The sequence below is a fragment of the Orcinus orca genome, chromosome 10, assembly GCF_937001465.1.
Source record: "Orcinus orca chromosome 10, mOrcOrc1.1, whole genome shotgun sequence".
Taxonomy (NCBI): Eukaryota; Metazoa; Chordata; class Mammalia; order Artiodactyla; family Delphinidae; genus Orcinus; species Orcinus orca.
Window position 1 is genome coordinate 36,947,525 of NC_064568.1, and position 12,017 is coordinate 36,959,541.

Here is a 12,017-nt window from a genome sequence, read left to right on the forward strand (position 1 = left end):
AGAGAGAAGCATGTGAAGACTCAGGGAAGGACAATTCTAGGCAGAAGGACCAGAGCTCAGGAGCAGCATAAGGTTGGGTAAGGACCACCAGATGACTGCTCTGGAGAGTGGAAAAGTAGCCTGTAGCTCTGCTCCCAGATCTCATGGTCTTGAAGGGATCAATTTCAGGGGTGGTCCTGGGAGGGTGTGAAGGATACTGCTGATCAACTTCTAGGGAAGCAGCACAGATTTACTGTAGTACCTGATAAATGACCATGTACAATAGACAGATGTCATAGAAACAGATGCTTTTAAAAATTTCTACAGAGAATAATTCCATTCTCTCCAAGAAAAAGAAAGACATCCAAACTGAAAAAGAAATAAAATTATTTCTGTTCACAGATGACATGATCTTATACATAGAAAACTCTAAAGAGTCCACACCAAAAAATTAAAAAAAGTGATAACTAATAAATGAATTCAGCAAAGTTGCAGGATACAAAACCCACACACAAAAATCAGTTATGTATTCATACACTAACACTGAACAATATGAAAAGAAATTAAGAAAACAATTCCACTTACACTAGCATCAAAAAGAATAAAATACTTGGTAATAAACTTAAAGAGAGAAAAAACTAGTACACACACACATAAAAAAACCTCTAAAGTGTTGCTAAAAGAAATTAAAGATACAAATAAGCAGAAAGTCATTCTGCGCTCATGGATTTTTAGTACTACCCAAAGCAATATACAAATTTAATGCAGTCCCTATCAAATCCCAACATTTTTTGCAGAAATATAAAAATCCATCACAAAGTTCATATGGAATCTCAAGGGACGCTGTATAGCTAAAACTGTCTTGAAAAAAAAAAAAAAGCTGATTTAAAAACTTACTACACAAAACTACAGTAATCAAAACAGTATGGTACTGGCATAAAGACAGTCATGGAATAGAATAGAGTCCAGAAACAAACTCTCACATATAGTCAAATGATTTTTTAAAATAAATTTATTTATTTATTTATTTGGGGCTGAGTTGGGTCTTTGTTGCTGTGTGCAGGCTTTCTCTAGCTGTGGCGAGTAGGGGCTACTGTTCATTGCTATGGGCAGGCTTCTCATTGCAGTGGCTTCTCTTGTTGTGGAGCATGGGCTCTAGGCTTATGGGCTCAGCAGTTGTGGCTCACGGGCTCTAGAGTACAGGCTCAGTACTTGTGGCACATGGGCTTTGTTGCTCCATAGCATGTGGGATCTTCCTGGACCAGGGCTCGAACCCATGTTCCCTGTGTTGGCAGGCAGATTCTTAATGACTGTGCCCCCAGGGAAGCCCTAGTCAAATGATTTTTGATAAGGATGCCAAGATCATTCAGTGGGGGAAAGGACAGTCTTTTCAACAAATGATGCTGGGAAAACTGGATATCCACATCCAAAAGAATGAACTTAGACCCTTTCCTTACACTATATACAAAAATTAGCTCAAAGTGGATCAAAGACCTAATGTAAAATCTAAAACTGTAAAACTCTTAGAAGAAAACAAAGGGGAAAAGCTTCATGATTTTGGATTTGGCAATGATTTCTTGGATATGACACCAAAGGCACAGACAACAAAAGAAAAAATAGACAAATTGGACTTCATGAAACACCACTGTACATCAAAAGCCACTATCAACAAAGTGAAAAGGCAACCCACGGAATGGAAGTAATATTTGCAAATCATGTATCTGATAAGGAATTGATATCCAGAATATATAAAGAACTCCTACAATTCAACAACAACAAAAACAAGCAAGGCACTTCAAAAATGGGCAAAGAACTTGAAGAAGATATACAAAGGAGATATACAAATGGTCAATAAGCACATAGAAAGATGCTTAACATCACTAATCATTTGGAAAATGCAAATCAAAACCACAATGATACACCACTTCATACCCATTAGGACAGCTATTATAAAATAATAATGTAAAAAAAACCCCAGAAAGTTACTAGCGTTAGTGAGGATATGGGGAAATTGGAACCCTTGTGTGTTGCTGACGGGAATGTAAAATGGCACAGCCACAGTGGAAAACTAATGGTTTCTCAAAAAGTTAAACATAGGATTACAAAATGATCCAGAAATTTCACTTCTAGGTATATACCCCAAATAATTGAAACTATGGACTCAAACAGATACTTGTATGCCAGTGTTCATTGTAGCATTATTCACAATAGCCAAAAGGTGGAAAAAACCCAAGTGTTCATCAACAGATGAATGGATAAACAAAATGTGTTATATCCATACAGTGAAATGGTATTTACCCATACAAAGGAAAGAAATACTGATACATACTACAACATATTGAAAACAATATGCTAAGCGAAAGAAGCCAGAAACAAAAGGTCACATATTGTATGATTCCATTTATATGAAATATTCAGAACAGGCAAATCCATAGAGACAGAGAGCAGATTGGTGGTTGCCAGGAGCTAAAAGGGGTGGGGGGGAGAACAATGGAGAATAAGTACTTTATGGGTATGAGGTTTCATTTTGGGGTGACGAAAATGTTTTGAAATTAGATATGTGATTTCATAACATTGTGAATGTACTAAATGCCACTGTGTTGTTTATTTTATTGAAATATAGTTGACTACAATGTTGTGTTAATTTCTGCTGTACAGCAAAGTGATTCAGTTATACATATATGTATATATATATATATACATACATATATTCTTTTTAAGTAGTTCACTTAAAATGGTTAATTTTTTGTTACATGAATTTTACCTCAATTTAAAAGAAACTAGGGACTTCTCTGGTGGCGCAGTGGTTAAGAATCCGCCTGCCAATTCAGGGGACACGGGTTCGATCCCTGGTCTGGGAAGATCCCACACGCCGCAGAGCAACTAAGCCCATGCGCCACAACTACTGAGCCTGCACTCTAGAGCCCGCTAGACACAGCTACTGAGCCCACGTGCCGCAACTACTGAAGGCCACGTGCCTAGAGCCCGTGCTCTGCAACGAGAGAAGCTACCGCAATGAGAAGTCTGCACACCAGGACTTCCCTGGTGGTGCAGTGGTTAAGAATCCGTCTGCTAATGCAGGGGACATGGGTTCGGGCCCGGGGGAGGGAAGATCCCACATGCCTCGGAGCAACTAAGCCTGTGCACCACAACTACTGAGCCCACGTGCCACAACTACTGAAGCCTGCACGCCTAGAGCCCGTGCTCTGCAACAAGAGAAGCCACCACAATGAGAAGCCCGCACACTGCATGGAAGAGTTAGCCCCCGCTCGCCACAACTAGAGAAAGCCCGCACACAGCAACGAAGGAAAAATAATGAATAAATTTTTTTAAAAAAAGCCCGCACACTGCAACGAAGAGTAGCTCCTGCTCGCCAGAACTAGAGAAAGCTGGCGCGCAGCAATTAAGACCCAACACAGCCAAAAATAAATAAATAAATTTTTAAAAAAAGATTTAAAAAAATAAATAAATAAAAGAAACTAAAGCTCAAAGAGGTTGAGTTACATGAGATCTCATAGCTAGTAACTGGTGGAGTTAGAATTTGAATACAGATCTAAGAATATATATATTCACAGATCTAAGAATATATATATATATATATATATATATATATATATATATATACTCACATTGCACAGTGAGAAGACAAAGTGTTTACTAATCTACAGGTAAATGACTGTTATGCTGGTGCTTTTCTGAGAGTAGGTTCCAACAAGGGAGAAGGGATGATGCCTTCCAAGTAGTAGGTGATCAATACACATTTTTCTGAATAGGGTGGGAAGAATGGTCCCCACTTACAGACTCCGAGGTCTGTAGAGAACTTGGAAGTATCTGGGAGGGGCTGAAACTTCCTCTAAGCAGTGAGGGGTTCTTCCTTAGGGTTGGTGATAGGGAGGCAGAGGCAGCTCCTCTCACATTCTGTATGACCTTGGACAAATCACTTAACCTCCCTGAGATGGGTTCTTCATCAGTAAAATGGGAATAACATGCTTGCAATGGTGAGAAAGAAATGAGAAAAATGGCTATAAACAAACTTTCAAAGTGCTAAACGTATGTGCAGGTTTATTTAGTTCAGAGAAATTTTGGCCAACATCTTTGCTGTTTTAAGTCAATTCCAGCATCTCCTTCTAGAGGAATTATTAGCTCTTACTTCTACATGAGATCGGCTGGGATTCCCCAGACTCAGCTGCACTTTTGCAATTATCTTGGTGATAGCACCTACCTCATGCTTATTGGAATTGTGTTTGACTCTTCCAGATGGGACCAGATTGGTCCATCTCAGTAGCGTCAAAGTCTGGTACAGGAGTGGGTTCCATGAACATGTATTGAACAGAATATTAAGAGTTGTCTACAGCCCCCATTTGCCATGAGGGGATTCAGTTTCAATTAAAACAAAACAAAACAAAACAAAACCCTGGGGATTTGTTATAGAAAGATGAAAAGCACACAGGCCCTGAGGCTCCTGGAGGATACAGACACACAAACATAATTATAATACTGTCTTTTTTTTAAATTACCATATATATTTTTAAAATTAATTAATTAATTAATTTTTGGCTGCATTGGGTCTTTGTTGCTGCGCGCGGGCTTTCTCTAGTTGTGGCAAGCGGGGTAGCGCTACTCTTCATTGTGGTGTGCGGGCTTCTCATTGTGGTGGCTTCTCTTGTTGTGGAGCACAGGCTCTAGGCGTGTGGGCTCAGTAGTTGTGGCTCACGGGCTCTAGAGAGCAGGCTCAGTAGTTGTGGCGCACGGGCCTGGTTGCTCCGCGGTATGTGGGATATTCCCAGACCAGAGTTCGAACCCGTGTCCCTTGCATTGGCAGACGGATTCTTAACCACTGCACCACCAGGGAAGCCCTATAGTACACTCTTAACTCCTGTGAGAACCAACTATCAGCAGAGGTTCAAAGGAGGAAACATTTTGTTCGACATTCCAGGAGTCTAATCTTCCCTTCAGCTACTTCTTACACATTTCTAGGCCTAACTCTATTCCCATAACATCACTCAATGTATTGTTCATCACTGGGTGCTCAGTAACATGTGGTTGCACCAATTCAGGCCTCAGAGCCACCATTCCCTCTTGCTCAACCTCTACTCCCAGTTAGTAAACTTACTCTGCTTAAGGCCTGGCCCAAAGTCACCTCTTCTGTGATGCCTCCATGAACCTGAAGGCCAGTCCTTTCTTTGGGCTTTCTTGGCACTTCATTCCACAAATGCTTATTAGGCCATTCTGTTTCAGCCCTGTAGACAGAGTTATACAACTTGACCTCTGTCCTAAGAGCTTGTGCCCACTGGGGGAGGCAGACCAATAGAAGGCAGTTACACCACTGCAAAAGGGAAACACAGGGTAAATACCCTAAGGGTCACAGGAGACACCTTTGGTGTCTACTAAGCCATTACTCCCCTTTCCAAAACCGCCCACCCACTCAGGAATGAGGCTCATAGAGTATGTTTGTACTATGTGTCAGTTCCCTAGCAGTAGCTGATTGGCCCAGGGAGAATACCTAATTACAATTGGATTTTATGGCCCCAGAACTTGGAGTCAAGTTTCAAAGATGCAGAGAGCTATGAAGTAAACAGTCAGAGGGCACTGGGCTGAGAGTCCCAAAGGAGAAAGGGAAGAAAGGACCAGGGTTCCCGGCTGTGGAGTCCAAAAAATACCCACCTCCTTTCTCTCCTTACAATCAGGTCCTTGTTTTGCTTAAAGGAGCTTCAGGGGCTTTGGATATCATCACAACAGCCCTAATTCAGACAGGATTGGCCAGGCAGGCTCCCAACCTAGATTGGGGTGAAAGGAGGGAGGGAATAGGCAAGCTAGATCAGGAGCAGAAGTGGGAGTTGGGTGAAAGATGGATAAGAGGATTCTGAGTAGGGGGAACAGGATAGGTAAAGGCCAAGAGGAGGGAAATGCATGAGTAAGATACAAAGAAACAAGGCTAGAAATATGACCAGGGGTAGGGTCACACAGGCTCTTGTAAGTCACATTAAAAGTTTAAGACATGCTTAGGTGGAAGGCTGTGGGCTTCCTGGGAGAGCTAACTCACCCCTGTGTCTTTTCTTTCTCTTGCTCCAAGAAGAGCCCTGTCTGCACTTTGCTACCTCTTGGAGTCTCCAGAGGACACATAGGTGGAGAGGGTTGTGTGAGGAGAGTTATTTGTTTTTTTCTGTGCTTTCCTTCTATCCAGAACTGCTCCTCTTCCTGTGAGGCCACTCTTGGCTGTTCCATGAGCTTTCTCAGAAACAGGCATAAACAGTCTCGAGTCTCTCTTCTGTCCTCCTGGCCGGCCTTTTGTATTCCACCCTTTCTCATGTCTGCACTGCATGGATGAGACCCTGGCTGTTTTTCTGCTCTGTTCTGGCTCTCCATGGAGCTTTGGGCCTGAGCTTTCGTGAGTTCTCTCCCCTCAGTTTCCTCCTGCCACCAGCTCTTTGTGAGTGACCGAAACCGTTTTCTTAAATGTGACTCTCCAAGAGGAGAAACCTCTGGCTTTACCCATATGAAACTTGAAAGCACTTTAAATAAGGTGCCACCCCCAAACTTTAAGGGAGTTAAACTAATTTTTTAAAAAGATTCGATGTCTTGTTCATTCTCCTGATGTAGCTATTGACATACACTTCACACTGGAGTGTCTGAAATTGTGGTGGTCCTAATTTATAGGATTTCTTAATTAAAAGAAAGAGAAAAGAAAGTCTGCTGAATAAATTTGGGGAAAAAAGAAAAGTTTAAGACAACTTACATTTGAAATTGCACCACAGGTGGAGGTTGGGGATCACACCTGGGGGTAACAGGACCTCTACAACGGTCCAAGCAGGAGACGTTGGTGAACTAAACTGAAGAGGGGGGTACAAATGGACAAATGGAGTCAGAGATGTTCAGGAAATGGCATCTCAGGTCTTGGTAACTGAAAATGGGGTTAAGAGAAGGGAGGAGTCAAGGTTGACACCTGCCTACCTGGGGATGCCTTTTATGGAGAGGGGAACTTACCTGAGAAGCAGAGCTAGAGGGAGTGTGGTTGTTTAGAGTCTCACTGCTCAAACCATGACCAGAACAAACAGCCTGGCCTCCCTGGGAGCTTTTGATAAATGCAGATGCTCAGGTCCCAACCCAACCTACCACAATAAAGTTCAAGAGGCTCTCACTGATTCAGTGCCTGATGAGTTGTCAGTGCTGGTCCCTTTGCTTGTCTTATGCCTCGTTCTTTACCCAGTTTAATCTTTCAGGGACCACTGGAATTTTAAGCCCTTCAGCACCAAAATTTGTAAATGGAGTTCCTTGGGTTTCAGGGGTCTGTGAAGACTGCATGTGTATGCAGACTCTGATATGTATGGACAGTTTTCTGGGGAAAGGACCCACAGCAAGGTAAGGACCTAGAAGATAGAGAACAGAAAAATAGAGAAAGTCAATGAAATGAAAAGTTGGTTCTTTGAGAGATCAATAAGACTGACAAACCTTTAGCTAGACTGACCAAGAAAAAAAATATTCTAGTTATTAAAATCAGAAATGAAAGTGGGAGTCTGCTCTGAGGGTTCTGAGCCAACAGCTTCTTTGCGGGAAGAAAAGAAGCCTCGTTGGAGAGAAGATGGAGGGCCGGAACAGCGCCATCTCCGCCGGTGTGTGCAGGGCCCTTTTCATTGGGTACTGCATTTACTTCGACCGCAGGAGATGGAGTGACCCCAACTTCAAGAACAGGCTTCGAGAACGAAGAAAGAAACAGAAGTTTGCCAAAGAGAGAGCTGGACTTTCCAAGTTACCTGACCTTAAAGATGCTGAAGCCGTTCCGAAATTCTTCCTTGAAGAAATACAGCTTTGTGAAGAGCTACTAGCTCAAGGTGAATATGAGAAGAGTGTGGACCATTTGACAAATGCAATTGCTGTGTGTGGACAGCCACAGTAGTTACTGCAAGTGTGGCAGCAAACTCTTCCACCACCAGTGTTCCAGAGGCTTCTGACTAAGCTCCCAACAATTAGTCAGAGAATTGTAAGTGCTCAGAGCTTGGCTGAAGATGATGTGGAATGAGAAACAAATGTCAACATGATAATCTCAATTTAAAAATATTTTTAAAATCTTAACTTGGAAGATGATCAGCTCTGGGGGAGTAAGGGCAAATAAGCTTGTTATGGACTGTCCTCCACTGAAATTTACCAAAGTTAATTTTTACTTTGTGTAGATCCATTTGTCTGTTTTATTTATTTTTCCCAGTGAAAAGTGTATTTTGATAGAGGTTTTCATTTTATAAATACACTATCAGTTACTGAAATATGGATTTTATTTATTCCTAAAACGTGCAATTAGAATGTACATATAAAACATCACATTACTTACATTAAAAATACCCAGTTGGGCTTCCCTGGTGGCGCAGAGGTTGAGAGTCTGCCTGCCGATGCAGGGGACACGGGTTCGTGCCCCCGTCTGGGAAGATCCCACATGCCGCGGAGCGGCTGGTCCCGTGAGCCATGGCTGCTGAGCCTGTGCGTCCGGAGCCTGTGCTCCGCAACGGGAGAGGCCACAACAGTGAGAGGCCCGCGTACCACACAAAAAACAAAACAAAAAACAAACAAAAAAAATACCCAGTGCTCAGTTTTGAAAGATAGGCCAAAAAAAGTGTAGAAGAACACTGAAGAATGTATTTTTTTTTTAAGCTAGTACAGTTCGCTATACATCAGAAAATTGGATGGAAACTTGATTGTGTATTAACTGAGCATTAAAATCTTAAGAGATTCTTTCTTGCCATTTAATATCTTACATATGTATAATGTGCTGCTATGCTATAATAACAACTTCACCCCCACTTTTGAACTGTTTTGTTTAAATCAGTGGGCCTAATGTGTTCCGGATATTTATCTCCTTGTATTTTAGATATGTGTAGTTGCAAATAGCACCAGGAATTAGATCTGTATACATCCTTAATCTAGCTGAGTAAGCTTCGCCAGTTAATGTCTGCCCTCATTTATAAAACGAGGGAATTGGTCTGCTAATTCAGCTTCTAATTCCTTTAGTTCTGTTTAGCATTTTCATATCCCTTTTTCTGAGGGATATTATCTGTTTGGGCAACCCGTTGCATTTTTTAATACTCTGAATTTTGCATGCTTGCCTGACTTAGCATTTCTGAATTGATTTTTTTTATTTTTTAAGGTATAACTTGTGTTGATTTTCACTTAAATCATGGTACTGTCACTACTTTTGTAAATTAATCTGAAATTTAACTTTCAAGGTAACTGGGACAATATGCTTGTAAAAGTGTGTGTTCCCCTTTGCTTTTATCATCAGTGTACCTCCTTAATCCCCTTCCAGCCTGATTCACTTATCTTGTTATGAGAATAAGGTGTAACTTTGTGGCTGAAGACTTGCAAAGAATGAAGATAATTCTCAAAATAGTGACATTATCTGCAGCCACAGATTCAGTATCAGACCCGAGAATAAAGATCTTTGGTACTTAAAAAAGAAAAAAGAAATGAAAGTGGGAATATTACTACCGATTCTATAGAAATAAAAAGGATTGTAAGAGATTACTACGAATAATTATATGCCAACAACTTGGATAACCTAGATGAAATGGATACATTCCTTAGAAACATAAAACCTACCAAGACTAAATAATGAAGAAATAGAAAATCTGAATAGACCTATAACTAGTAAGGAGATTGAATCAGTCATCAAAAATCTCCAGCAAAGAAAAGCCCTGGACCTGATGGTTTCGCTGGTGAATTCTACCAAACATTTAAAGAAGAACTAATACCAATCCTTCTTAAACTTTTCCAAAAAATTGAAGAGGCAGGAACACCTGCTAACTCATTCTATGAGGCCCTGATACAAAAGCCAGATAAAGACACTACAAGAAAACTGCATACCACTATCCCTTATAAACACTGATGTAAAAATCCTCTACAAAATACTAGCAAACTAAATTTAGCAGCGTATTGAGAGGATTACACACCACAACCGAGTGCAATTTCTTCCTGGAATGCAAGGATGTTTCATCATTCTAAAATCGATCAATGTAACACTGCACATTAATGGAATGAAGGGGGGAAAGCACATGATCATCTCAATTGATGCAGAAAAGGCATTTGACAAAATTCAACACCTTTTCATGATTAAAATGTTCAACAAACTAGGAACAGATGGAAACTACTTCAACATAATAAAAAACATAAATGAAAAACCCACAGCAAAAATCATACTCAATGGTGAAAATCTGAAAGCTTTTCTTCTAACAACAGAAACAGGTCAATGATGGCTGCTTTTGCCACTTCAGTATTGAAATTGATAACCAGAGCAATTCGGCAAGAAAAATAAATTAAAGGCATCCAGATTGGAAAGGAAGAAGTAAAATAATCTGTTTGCAGATGGTAGGACCTTATGTGATAAACACTAAAGATTCCACACAAAAAACTGTCAGAACTAATAAATGAATTCAGAAAATTAGATACAAACTCAATACACAACTGTGTACTTCTATATGCTAGCAATGAAATAAACAAGAATAAGAAATGTTGGCAAGGATGTGGAGAAACTGCAATCCTTGTGCACTGTTGGCGGGAATGTAAAATGGTACTGCTACTATGGAACAGAGTATAGCAGTTGCTCAAAAAATTAAAAATGGAATTATCATATGATTCAGCAGTTCCACTGCTGAGTATGTACCCAAAAGAAGTAAAAGCAGATATTTACACACCCATGTTCATAGCAGCATTATTTACAATAGATAAAATGTGGAAGCAACCCAAGTATCCATCAACAGCTAGACAGATAAACAAAAAATGGTATTTAGATACACTGGAATACTATTCAACTTTACAAAGGAAGGAAATCCTGACATATGCTACAGCATGAATGAAACTTGAGGACATTATGCTAAGTGAAATAAGCCAGTCACAGAAAGACAAACACTGTATGATTCTACTTTATGAAGTATCTAGTCAAATTCATAGAACAGAAAAGTAGAATGGTGGTTGCCAGGAGGTGGGGGGAGTAGAGAATGGGGAGGTATTGTTTAACGGGTATAGAGTTTCAGTTTTGCAAGATGAAAAGACTTAAGGTTATGGAGACAGATGGTGGTGATGGTTACACGTTATGAATGTATTTAATACCACTTAACTGTACACTTATAATGGTTAAGATGGTCAATTTTATGTTGTGTATACTTTATCACAATTTTAAAATGAAAAAAAAGAGCTAAGATCCACTAGGATCCAGAAAAAAATGTTCCATAGTTGGATGTGGGGCTTACAAACACAACACTGGGGAACTCAATATTGTTTAAGATCAAAGTAACATCTTTTTCCTATAAAAAGCATTCATTTGCTTTGTAAGCATATTTGGGAGTTAAGAAACATAAGTCTGGACTTTCAAGAGCTACATGTCAACTGTCCTGGATTCTCTAACCTCTTAAGCAGCCTTTGGGGGTCCCAGAACATGTTCATTGTAGCCTTTGTCACATTGTAAGGCTTTTTGTGTGGCTGTCTCTCCTAAGAGCCTATGAACATGAGGCAGGACCCTGTTTCCTGCCCAGCACATGATGCTCAATGAATAAATGAAGGAATGAGCAAACGAGTGAGCAGCAGGAGAGAGAGATGCATCTGCAGTTCTAAGGAGGCCGAGGGAAATCAGAGTTTGGGTTCTTCCTGTGGTTCCCTTCATCTATTTCTCTTAACCTCCTTTGCAGCCTATTTCTCATACCACCTGCAGGAGGCCTTCCCAGATTGTGCCCAGCTACCACACTGAAGGTCTGGACCTCCAGGAGAGTTCCTCCTCCTCATCTGCCCTTCACCTGGAGGAGGCAGCAGGCAAGGGCTTCACAAAGGGAGGCATGAGCTGCCTAAAAAGGATGTGGTAGGCCAGGGGGAATCAGGCTTTCTGCTCCAGCACCTCCAACCCCAGGCCCTCTAAGAGGGGGAACTGGCATGCTTCCTCATCCCTCCTCAGGGCAGGTGTCCCAACACCTGGTGGAGGCCACTGGGCTGCTCCAGCCCCTCTGGGAAGAAGATGTTGTTCTCCAAGGTGGCATCTTCGTGAGGCTGCTGAAGGGCACGGTTGA

General features: G+C 41.0%; 1 protein-coding gene across 1 annotated transcript; it reads left to right on the forward strand.

Annotated features, from left to right (window-relative positions):
* The first annotated feature begins 7,543 nt into the window (after positions 1-7,543).
* On the forward strand, positions 7,544-8,237 carry LOC101283150 (mitochondrial import receptor subunit TOM20 homolog). Its single transcript, XM_049715768.1, has one exon. It carries the CDS (start codon positions 7,559-7,561, stop codon positions 7,871-7,873), a length of 315 nt encoding a protein of 104 aa, XP_049571725.1. The 5' UTR covers positions 7,544-7,558; the 3' UTR covers positions 7,874-8,237.
* Positions 8,238-12,017: the final 3,780 nt, after the last annotated feature.